At 46.0% G+C, this 12,559-nt stretch overlaps 1 protein-coding gene across 1 annotated transcript in view; it reads right to left on the minus strand.

Moving 5' to 3' along the window:
• GLP2R (glucagon like peptide 2 receptor) overlaps positions 1–12,559 on the minus strand; it is a gene marked incomplete at both ends in the record, with an annotated part of 49,298 nt that overhangs the window by 18,496 nt on the left and 18,243 nt on the right. The window contains 4 exon segments of the mRNA XM_082679324.1: positions 4,302–4,371; positions 7,559–7,619; positions 8,664–8,823; positions 11,980–12,133. Of these exon segments, the coding sequence (XP_082535450.1) occupies positions 4,302–4,371; positions 7,559–7,619; positions 8,664–8,823; positions 11,980–12,133 (445 nt within the window).

Here is a 12,559-nt window from a genome sequence, read left to right on the forward strand (position 1 = left end):
TGTGTCCTTGGCTTAGTGACTTGTTAAACTCAGGCGTTTTTCTTACAAAGCAAGCCTGACACGGGAAAGGCACATATTTCAGTAAATTAATTTCAACCAGGACTGTCTCCTAGGAAATGAAGGCTTGTGATGAGAAGCATGTTGATTCCCTGTTCTTTGTGTCTTCCAGAGACCAGACAAGAGAAAATGGGCATCAACCACTGGGCTACATGGAGGAAGCACTTCTTCACTGCCATGGAATGGAACACCAGCCTGGTGGACCACGGAACCTCCATCCATCCAAGTGCCCCAGAAGACAGGGGTCGGCAATCACATTTGGATGGGGCTGTTCGTGATTTGTGTTCCAGCAGGAAAGGGGATGAAGGAGGAATTTTTTTTTTTTCCAGCAAACAGAGGGTTTATTTGCAAGGCAGCCAAGCAAGGAGATAGGAGAACACATCTCAAATCCATCTCCCCAAGGCAAGAAGCTTGGGGTGTTTATACAGGATAACCAATAAAGAAGCAGGGCGGTCTGAGGACTGGGGAGTGCGCAGAAAGGCGATTGGAAAAAGGTACAAAAATCCTCGTTCTGCGCAAGTGTCGGAAATTTTTAAAGAACCCAGCCAACTCCTCTTGGATTCTGTGACCAGATGTGGGGCACGTAGGACCCCAAACATATAAGGCTCCTTTTCAGGTCCTAGATGATACAGAATGCGTATGATCAGATGTACCAATCTTGGTGACATTTCTTTGGCACCACGCCAGCTGCCATGCTCATATCTGGGTCTACAAGTTGGCAGAGGTGGTTGCCAGCACAGTGGGGACTCGGAGGTAGGTCTCGTGTACCCCTAACTCCTCCATCTTCCCCCCAAGCCCCTCCTCCCCTGGCCCGCTATATAGACAAAAATGCCCATATTAGAGCTACTCCTTTGGGTTAAAACCCTCCGTCCCCAAAAGCCCTGCTGAAGGGCACATGCACTTAGCCTTAATAAGGGTTCAGTCTGCAAGGAAGAAGAGCTCACCAGGCAATGTAGGGCCGTCAGGTGGGCATCCCAGGCAGAGAGGCAGCGTGTGCAAAGGCACGGGAGGCATGAACATCAGCATGGATTCGGGGGAACTGTGCACTTCTCCATATAAATGGAGCACGGGGTGCTTGTGGTTGGATGGGAATGACAATACGTACCATGTGAAGGAGTTTGGAACCACGCCCAAGGGCAGTAATGAGCCATTAAAAAGTCACACGTAGAAGAGAAACAGCCAAACATAGCTCGAGAAAGACCACTCTGGGTGCCATACAGAGGATGCATCGCCAGGGGCAGGAATGAGCAAGGGAGGCCAAATGGGAGGCTTTTGCAAAGGTCTGCATGAGAAACCCCAAGAGGCTGAAGAAGAACAATGACAATGGATTGAGGAGAAGGAGAAAGCCTGGAGGGACCTTCAGAGGAAGAACTGACAGGACTTGAAGTCTGGCTGGAGGCTGTAGTGAGGCAGGAGATAGAAGCTAGGAGGCGCCCAGGTTTCCGGCTTGGGTGCCTGGTAGGTGGATGGTGGTGTCGTTCACCGTGGGGTGAACAGGAGGAAGAGGGATTGTGGATGGGAGGACAAGGAACCACCCTGAGCTAAGGTGATTCTGGCCATTTCTGTGGAGCTGGCCACGACTGGGAAGGTCCTTTCATCCAAGAGGAAAAGACAGAGCACATTCTCTAGTCCTGGCAGGAGAAAAGGTGGCTCTAGGAACTAGGAAGCACCTGGAGAAACCAGCACACAGGTCAGCCAGCCATGGACAACCAAGCAGCGAGGTCCAGAGCAATTGTTCCAGCCCTGGCCACGGATTAGAATCATTGCCCAGGTACCACCTCCAGAATTTCGGATGAAATCCTCTGGGGTATGAGCCACCACGATGTTTCTAATGCACAGCCAGTTTTGAGAACCGCTGGTGTGTGGGCACAGAGCTTCATAAACATTATTGTGCACCCAGTGCCCAGGAATCCTGTTACAATGAAGATTCTGATTCTGCAGGTCCGGGGTGGGGCCTGGGAACCTGAATTCGGAACAAGCACTCAGGAGACCGCACCTGAGCTTCTCCTTAGACTCCCTAAGCCACATCTGAGATCAATGAAACACAACTCTCATGCAAGAAGAACTTTTCAAGATACCCAGGTGATCCCAAGAGCAACCAAGATGGAGAACCAGTGACGTAGCCTCTGGAAGACCGCACGCAGGGCAAGCACCAGGGATCCAGCTGGAGCGAGTCTGAACTCCATCCTAGGGAAGGCCATCCTGCTTCATTCTGCCTGGTGCATGAGAACCTTCCAGTGCCCGGGAGTGTGGGTCACAAGCATTTACTGAGTAAGTTTCTGCAGAGCCTGCTGTATGCTTGGGCTGGCCGCCAGGACGCATAAAACACGGGGCTTATAGTGACAGCACACAGGCTTTAGACAAATACTTGCAATAAAACATTGCTGGGGCCATAGCAGAAGTTGGTACGGGATCTGGGAAGGACACAGAGGAGGGTGTGACCATCTCTACTTTGTGGGGTGGGTGTCCAGGTATAGTGGCCAGGTGGATGAGACGGCGGAGGGAGGCGGTTCCAACCTGAGGAGGGGCCAAAGCAAGGTACTAACGCGTGAGAAGCCCACAGTCCTCCAGGCATGGGGGCTGGAGGCAATAAGTATCTGGGGGCAGCTGCGCGATGCTGTGGTTACAAGTGCCGGTGTCACCCGATCAGACCGCGGTCTGACCCCCACTGAGTAACTCTGTGACAGTGTTCAGCATCGTCACCAATAAAAGCAACATAATAGTAGCGCCTACCTCATGGGTTTGTTGGGAAGATGAAATGAGTTAATACGCACGGAGCGCTCACAAGAGCAGGTATGTAGGAGGCACTCAATAAATGTCAGCCGGCTGTAGCGGAGGTGGTCAGCCAGGAGCTGCGGCTGGGACCGCAGCGGGGCAGTGCGGCTGGAGAGGAGAGGATGTGGGGAAGGGAGGGATATGGGGTGGGTGAGGCAGGGCAGGAGGCCGCGCTGGGAGTGGGCGTGGTCAGAGGTCATTTTGAGCATCCGCTCTCAGCTGCGTGTGGAAGGACCGGAGGGGACATCCCCAGTAGCACCCAGGCCACCGCTTAGAGCATCTCCACGCTCTTGGTTTTCCTGCCCTTTCTACGAACATCTTCCCCTCCCAGGCACACTCAACGCTCTGGTATGGGCGGAGAGTGCCCTTCAATTATTGACAAATATTGACATTCTTCTCTAAAAATAAGCCTTTTTGCTTTCACGAAACCACAAATGCCAGGTTATTTCCATAAAATGGCAAAAACGGAATGCCCGGCAACCCCTTGGAGAGGAGAGTGGGCGGTGCCTGGCTGGTGGGCGCCCAGGGCTGCTGGCCCTGCGTGCAGGCAGGAAGACCTCCCGCCTCCTCTGGGATCTTTTTTTTTTGCGGTACAAGGGCCTCTCACTATCGTGGCCTCTCCCGTTGCGGAGCACAGGCTCCGGACGCGCAGGTTCAGCGGCCATGGCTCACGGGCCCAGCCGCTCCGCGGCACGTGGGATCTTCCCGGACCGGGACACGAACCCATGTCCCCTGCATCGGCAGGCGGACTCTCAACCACTGCGCCCCCAGGGAAGCCCTCCTCTGGGACCTTGTTGCTCATCCTTCCAACTGTCTGCTATCTCCCTGCCCCTCCCCCGAACTTCTTTGGCAGATGTCTTCCTCACATGCTACGAGCTAAAGGAGCTTTAGGACTCCGGCTTGAGCAGTCTCTCTGCACCCCCCAAATTCTGGGCCTTAAGGAATAAAGGGCCTTCTTCCACAAGGTCTCAGAGTAGCATCATCTCCTGACTCGAACCCCCATCACAGCTTTGGGGTAATAGCGACTGCATGCTTTCCTCCTCTAAAAGACGCTTCCTTAGTCTCCCCTCCCTCCTGCTGATGGTGGTAAGTCCAAGCCCGTAGCTTTGCTGTCCCCGGGCTCGTCCACGCCCGAAGGCTCCTGCATCCCCAGGCTTTGTGCACATCACAGCCGGCTGACATGAGGTCACTGAGCTGATTACGGGTTTCTCTACATAGTTCGAAAACCCAGAGAGTAGGAGGCTTAGAGTGTAAGCCTGGGTTTAGGTACTGAACCAGAACAAGGAGAAGTTTCTCACTTGCTTCTTCTCATTCAACAGATCTTACTCACAGCTCAGCGTCTCCATCTCAAGGGATCTGGCCCAGGTTCATTCTGAACCAGAGAATCTGGCGGGTGGCAGGGGAGGGGACAGGGTCCTCCACAGCGGCTGAGCTCAGAGAGGAGAAAGAGCGGGTGGGACGGTCCTCACCGTTACACAAAGCAGCATGGGTCCTCGAATGATCCACCAGACATTCTTATTCCTGTTGGTTCCCCAGCACCTACGGCAAAGAGCGAGCAGTAAGAGAAGACTTACGTCCGAAACAAGGCTGAAGGTAAAGGGCCTGCACCCTCGGAAGAAGCAGGCTCACACTCAAGACTCACTTGGGACGGGGGAGGGAGGGTCCAAACCCCTTCCTATTAGGTTGATACTGTGGACTTTTTTTTTTTTTTTTTAACCAGGAAAGTGGTCTTCATGCTGACAGCTCGGTGTGTAGCCTTCCACATTTTTCTCCGTGTTCGTGCAAACACGAATTCTTAATTCTACAGGCGCACCTCATTCTACTGTGCTTCACTTCATCGCACTTCGCAGATACTGCGTTTTTTGCAAATTGAAGGTTTGTGCAACCCTGCGTCGGGCAAGTCTGTAGGCACTCTCTTCCAACGGCATTTGCTCACTTCGTGTCTCTGTGTCACGTTTTGGTAATTCTTGCAATATTTTAAAGCTTTTCATTGTTACTATAATTGTTATGGCGATCTGTGATCAGCGATCTTTGATGTTACTGTGGTAACTGTTTTGGGGTGCCGTGATCTGTGCCCATGTGAGATGGTGAACTTAATACATGTGTGTGTTCTGACTGCACCACCAACCGGCTGTTCCCCTATCTCTGTCCCTCTCCTCAGGCCTCCCTAATTCCCCGAGACACAGAAATATTGAAATTAGGCCAATTAGTAACCCTACAAAGGCCTCTAAGTGTTCAAGTGAAAGGAAGAGTGACACACATCCCTCATTTTAAATCAAATGTTAGAAATGATTAAGCTTAGCGAGGAAGGCATGTCGAAAGCCGAGATTGGCTGAAAGCTACAGTCCTTGCACCAAACAGTTCTTGAATATTTTTAGCTCACTGCTGGGAGCAACTGCTCAGAAAAAAAAACATTCCTTTCAAAAACATGACTGCTCATTGACAATGCACTGGTGACCCAAGAGCTCTGATGGAGACGGACAATGAAATTAACGTTGTTTTCATGCCTGCTAACACAACATTCATTCTGTAGCCCATGGATCAAGGAGTAATTGTTACTTTCAAGTCTTACTATCTAACAAATACATTTTGTAAGGCTATAGCTCCTTAGATGCTGACTCCTCTGATGGATCTGGGTAAAGTAAGTTGAAAACCTTCAGGAAAAGATTCACCATTCTAGACGCTATTGAGAACACACATGATTCATGGGAAGAGGTCAAAAAGAAACATGAACAGGACTGTGGAAGAAGTTGATTCCAACCCTGATGGATGACCTTGAGGGGTTCAAGGCTTCAATGGATGAACTAACTGCAAATGTGGTGGGAATAGCAAGAGAGCTAGAATTAGAAGTGGATCCTGAAGGTGTGACTGAATTGCTGCCATCTCATCATAAAACTAAACCGATGAGGAGTTTTGCTTCTTATGCATGGAGCAAAGGAAGTGGTTTTTTGAGATGGAATCTACTCCTGGTGAAGATGTTGTGAAGATTGTTGGAAAGACAACAAAGGATTTAGAATATTACATAAAATAAGTTGATAAAGCAGCAGCAGGGTTTGAAAGGATTGACTCCAATCTTGAAAGAAGTTCTTCTGTGGATAAGATGCTATCATAGAGCGTGCATGCTACAGAGAAATCGTTCATAAAAGGAAAAACAGATGTGGCGAACGTCATCATTTTGTCCTATTTTAAGAAACTGCTACAGACACTCCAACCTACAGCAACCACCACTCTGATCAGTCAGCCGCCATCCAGACCCTCCACCAGCAGAAAGATTATGACTCACTGAAGCCTCAGATGATGGTTAGCATTTTTTTAGCAATAAAGTATTTTTTTTTGCTGTTAAAATTACGATAATTTTATATTTATCCATTTGAAAATTCATCCAAAATGACAAATTCTTAAAAAAATGCAAGCTAACAAGACTAACCCAAGAAAGAAAACATGTCTAAAAAACCTATATCTACTCCAAAAGTTGTTTGTATAATTAAGTACCTTTACAGAAAATGATTTCCAGGGATACATGGCTTTCCAAGTAAATTCTTCCAAATATTTAGGGAAGAAATATTGGTAATCTTACATAAAAATCTTCCAGGAAACAGAAAAGTATATATTGCTCAAAATATTTATAAGGCCAACATAAGCTTCAGATCAAAACTAAAAAGAATATGACAAGAATAGAATCACAGACCAGTTTCTCTTTTGAACATGCATGCAGAATGTGTAAACAGAAGCACAAACTGTATCCACGGTGTGTAAAACAATCGTATGTCACAGTCAAAGTAGCTTTATTCTAGTAATGCAAGGTTGGTTTAATGTTCAAACGTGAAACTGATCCCAGGAATGAATTAGAGTGGGAAAAAAAGTCACTTAAAACAGAAGTCTTGGGAATTGCCTGGTGTAGCAATAAAGTATTTTTAATCGAGACTTTTTTTTTAAGACATAATGCTACCGCACACTTAATAGTATACAGTAGCCCATGGATCAAGGAGTAATTGCTACTTTCAAGTCTTACTGTTTAACAAATAGTTAACAAATACACAGTATAGTGTAAACATAGCTTTCATATGTACTGGGAAACCAAAACATTCACGTGACTCGCTTTGTTGAGATATTCACTTGATTGTGGTGGCCTGAACTGAACCCACAATATCTCCAAGGTATGTCTGTGTAGGGGATTTTTGGTGGTAACTATTTGGAGGGAAAAAAATGGAATCACTGACACACATTATTCAGCAGCAAGGTTAACGACACGCTGTTGAGGTTTAGTCCCTAAAAACTAAAAGGTACAGGACTAACTTGTTTTTTCAGTAGCTTTATAGTAGTCCACTATATAGGTATGCCACAATTTGTTTGATGATTCCCCTATTGATGGATGTTCAGGGTTTTTTTTTTTTGATTGGTTTTGCCTTTTTTCCCCCACTGTGAATGCAATAAGCATTCTTGTACCTATATTTGTATATACCCAGGGGTCGCTGCTAACCTAAGCAGCCAATTTTTGTACTGATTTGTGCTAATTTTGTGTTTATCTGCATGTGTAACTAAATTAATAGACTAATTTCTACAAGAAAGGTATTTGATTCTTTTATCTACATACTTAAGTGTATCCTGGATGGCCAAAATGGAAGGGAGTGGATATTCTCTTTGGGAAAATAGTATATTTCCTTATATTGGGGCCTATCTGGGAACGGCTAGCTCACGGAAATGTAAAAAGAGGTGAATTACCTACCCTGTGTTCTCCAGCTGAGCGCGGGCGATGCTCCAGGGTACAACGAAGAGCACCGGGAAAGCTGGGAGAAAACACGGAAATGGAGTCAAGGGCTGGCTGACCAAACTTGCCTACTGCCTACACTACCCCGATGGGCCAAGCACAACTGGTTGAAACTTATACAAACCCGAACATCATAGAACTGTGGACTGTGACAGCTGGAGAGGCCTACAGGGGCACAGGGCCATTGACTGTTTGAGAAACCAGGAAGCAGAGAGGAGGACAGATTTGCCACATGTCACAGAGCAGCTTAGAGTAAATCCAAAGACAACTATCAAACCTCCTGAATCACCGGCCAAAGTTATGCCCTCTGAATGCCGCAGCCTCAACGTCCCCAAGAGTTTGTGGCAACAGGGGTTCCAGACCTCATCTTGGAGAGTTAGTTGGCACATGGACTGAATGTTTGTATCCCCTCCAAATTCATATGTTGAAGCCCTAACCCCCAACGTGATGACATTTGGAGACGAGACCTTTGGAGGTAATCAGGTTTAGATGAGGTGTGTGTAGTAGGGGTGGTCATCGTGATAGGATTAGTGTCCATATAAGAGGAGACCAGAGAGCTCTCTTTCTCCCTCTCTCGCTCTCTCTCCCCCCACCGTGATGTGAGGCTACAGCAAGAAGACAGCTGTCTGCAAGCCAGGAAGAGGACCTTCATCAGGACTCAACCATCCTGGCACTGTGATCTCACAGTTCCCAGCCTCCAGAAATAAATATCTGTGTTTCAAGCCACAGAGACTATGGTATTTTGTTATGGCAGCCCTAGTAGATGGATACAGCTGGGGACAGGGTAGGAGGAATGTCATCTGATTCTACCAAAACCTTCCCAAGTTTCGAATGTGTGCATTGGGTCTACAACACTTATGTCTACATGCATGTACACATGTGCATGGGAGTGCGTGCACACTCACACACACACACACCTCTTTTCAGAGTCTCTTGTGATTGAGAGGTTATCTGTCCCAGAAACCTCACTCCAGTTGGCCCCTAACTCCAACCAAAAGCTCTATTGGGCTCCCACGTTCTGATAGGTCCCCAGGAGAAGAGGCTGGGGGTTCAGGTCACTCACCCCAACCCACCAGCAGGTATCTGGGCCACAGCCTTCTTTCCGAAAGCACTATGGGCTCCAGGAGCGTGTGGAGGTAAAGGCCTTCAACCAGCAGCCATGAGTAATTGGCACCCACGAAGTAGTGCAGGAGAACCTGGGCCGAGCGGCAGGAAGTGGACATCTGCAGAGGACAAGAGCACATGGGGATGAGTCCAGGCTCCCTCAGCATCTGGACCCCACCAGGGTGGAGAAGGGCCTCCACATGCACAGCCCCTCCCTCTGAGCTCCCCTCTCTCCCAAACCCTTGCTGACCATCTCAGACAGGTTGGCAATAATATAAAAATATGCGGGCTTCATGTAGGTTTTAAAGCCCAGCTTCTTGACATCCAAGATATTTTTAGACAAAGACAAGTAGAATTCATCATCAGCAATTTCCATAAAGAAAGCACTGAAAAAACTTTTTAAACGTTAAAAAAAGAGTGAAGTAAGTCAGAAAGAGAAAAACAAATACCGTATGCTAATACATATATGTGGAATCTAAGAAAAAAAAAAAGGTCATGAAGTACCTAGGGGTAAGACGGGAATAAAGACACAGACTTACTAGAGCATGGACTTGAGGACATGGGGAGCGGGAAGGGTAAGCTGGGATGTAGTGAGAGAGTGGCATGGACATATATACACTACCAAACGTAAAACAGATAGCTAGTGGGAAGCAGCCGCATAGCACAGGGAGATCAGCTCGGTGCTTTGTGACTACCTAGAGGGGTGGGACAGGGAGGGTGGGAGGCAGACGCAAGAGGGAGGGGATATGGGGATATGTGTATAAGTATAGCTGATTCACTTTGTTATAAAGAAGAAACTAACACACCATTGTAAAGCAATTATACTCCAATAAAGATGTTAAAAAAAAAAGTTTAAAAAGAAGGCACTGAAAGGTATGTCTTCTGATCTCAGTTCAATTAAGCAAGGTATCAATAATTTAAAAATCTTCATATGACTAGAAATGAGGACATAGACTTCTAAATAATTCATGAATCAAAGAAGAAATGATAATAGAAATTAGAAATTATTCCTGAACTGAATGTATGGAGAATACTGCATATCAAAACTTGGGGCAGTCATGAAGAACCTAGGGGTAAAGCAGGAATAAAGACGCAGACCTCCTAGAGAACGGACTTGAGGTTATGGGGAGGGGGAAGGGTGAGCTGTGACAGGGCGAGAGAGAGTCATGGGCATATACACACTAACAAACATAGTAAGGTAGATAGCTAGTGGGAAGCAGCCGCATGGCACAGGGATATTGGCTCGGTGCTTTGTGACAGCCTGGAGGGGTGGGATAGGGAGGGTGGGAGGGAGGGAGACGCAAGAGGGAAGACATATGGGAACATATGTTTATGTATGACCGATTCACTTTGTTATAAAGCAGAAACTAACACACCATTGTAAAGCAATTATACCCCAATAAAGATGTTAAAAAAAAAAAAAAAAGACACAGACCTACTAGAGAATGGACTTGAGGACATGGGGAGGGGGAAGGGTAAGCTGGGATGAAGTGAGAGAGTGGCATGGACATATATATACTGCTAAATGTAAAATAGATAGCTAGTGGGAAGCAGCCGCATAGCACAGGGAGATCAGCTCGGTGCTTTGTGACCACATAGAGGGGTGGGATAGTGAGGGTAGGAGGGAGGGAGACACAAGAGGGAAGAGATATGGGAACATATGTATATGTATAACTGATTCACTTTGTTATAAAGCAGAAACTAACACACCATTGTAAAGCAATTATACTCCAATAAAGATGTTAAAAAAAAAATTAAAAAAAAAAAAACTTGGGGCAGGCAGCTAGGATGAATTTTACAACTAGAATGAAATTTACCAACTCAAGTGCATTTATTAAGAAAGAAAAAGGCTGAAAGTGACTTACCTTAAGTATGTCAAAAATGTTAGAAAAAGAACAGCAAAATAAAGCCAAAGAAAGTACGTGGGAGGAAATAATAAAGATAATAGCAGAAATCAATGAAATAGAGGACATAAAATAAAGAGAATCAACAATGCCAAAAGTTCGTTCTTTGAAAAGTCCAGTAAAATTGAGAAACTTTAGCAAGGATTATCAAGGGGGCAGAAAAGCGAGTGAGGGTACAAATAATCAGTATCAGGAATGAAAAAAGGAATACCACGATAGATGTAACAGACCTTAAAAAGATCTTAAAGGAATATAAACAATATGTCAATAAATTTGAAAAGCTAAATGAAGTAGACAAATTCCTAGAGAAACACATTACTCCAGCTGACACCAGAAGAAACAGAAAATCTGAATGTAATAGTCCTAATTAATCCATAATTAAAAGCCTTGCAATAAAGAAAACTCTGGGCCCAAATGGCTTCACTAGGGTAATCTATCAAACATTTAAGGAAGAAATAATACCGATCTTAAACAAATTCTTCCAGAGAAGTGAGAAAGAGATCATTTGTCTTGAGAAGTCAGCAGAAACTTTATGCTGATAAAGGCAGTACAAACATACCTCGTGTATTGTACTCTGCCTTACTGGGCTGCTCAGATACTGTGTTTTTTACAAACTGAAGGTTTGTGGCAACCCCATGTTGTCAGATGATGGTTAGCATTTTTTAGCAATGAAGTATTTTTAAATTAAGGGATGTGCATTATGTTTTTAGACACAACGCTACTGCACACTTAACAGACTACAGTATAGTGTACGCATAACTTTTATATGCACTGGGAAACCGAAACATTCATGTGAGTTGCCTTATTGCGATATTTGCTTCACTATAGTGGTCCGGAACCAAACCACAGTATCTGCAGGGCATGCCTGTACAAGAAAAGAAAATTACTCCTGAATGTAGATGAGGAACTGCTAAACAAAACACAGTGTTAAGCAAACAGTCCAGCAGGAGGGGAGAGAGATTACTATATGAGGACCTAGCTGGATTTCTTCCAGCAGTGCAAGGTAGTTTGAGAGGTTACTGCATTCATTATTAACAGGATAAAGGAAAAACCATCTCAACAGATGTAGAAAAGCTTTACTGCTGTGAAACACAGTAATAATTTTAAAAGGTTGATCTGGTCCATTTCTTTTGTCTACAGGTGAAGAGATTTTCCACCCATTGCGTATAACGCGCCTCTCGGTGAAATTTTCTGCTACTGATTTCCTTTACCTGCCCCATTCTCAGGAGGTTGAATTTTTTTTAAGTTAGGTGATGCATCTCTAACCAGAGAGACTGACACCGCTTTCTCTCTCTCTTCTGCCCAGCCTCACCTTCTTGCAGTTCCAGTATTGATCCACCAGGTCGAGGCCAACGGTAAGGAAGGACATACCTCTGACACGTAGGACATCCACTGTTTCTCACTGTCGGGCCTCTTAGAGTAAGAGTTGTAGAAGATGACGTCTTTCACCAGCACAGCCAGGGCTCTCAGGATGAAAGAGGCAAACAAGTTCATGTGGATATAGTTGCGTGTGCAGTGGAGTTTTCTGTGCAAGGAGAAAACCGGGTGTCTTCCCTCAGAAAAGAACGGCTCAGACCAACAGGTGTGTGCCTGAAACCTGTGTATCTGCCACTGAGGGGCACAGGTTCCGAGTGTAGTCTCCAGAGCTGGATAGCTGCCTTAAAGGATCTTTCCTCTCTGTGCCTCATTTTCCTCATGCGTAAGATGGAGAAAATCACAGCTATCATCTATAGAATGCTCAACATGACAGGCTATGTTCCAAGCTACTTGCCTGTGGGTACTTATGGGTATCCTTACTCCTCACAGCTCCCGACATTACAAACGGGGGAACTGAGGCAGAAAGCTTAAGTCCAAAGTCCCAGAGCAGTAAGTGGCAGAGCTGAGATTTAGACCCAGAAACTCTGAGGTCAGTATATGGCTCTCGAGACTCTACTCCCTGTAAGAACAAGGG

This window comes from Grampus griseus (genome assembly GCF_964374135.1).
Source record: "Grampus griseus genome assembly, chromosome: 20".
Taxonomy (NCBI): domain Eukaryota; kingdom Metazoa; phylum Chordata; class Mammalia; order Artiodactyla; family Delphinidae; genus Grampus; species Grampus griseus.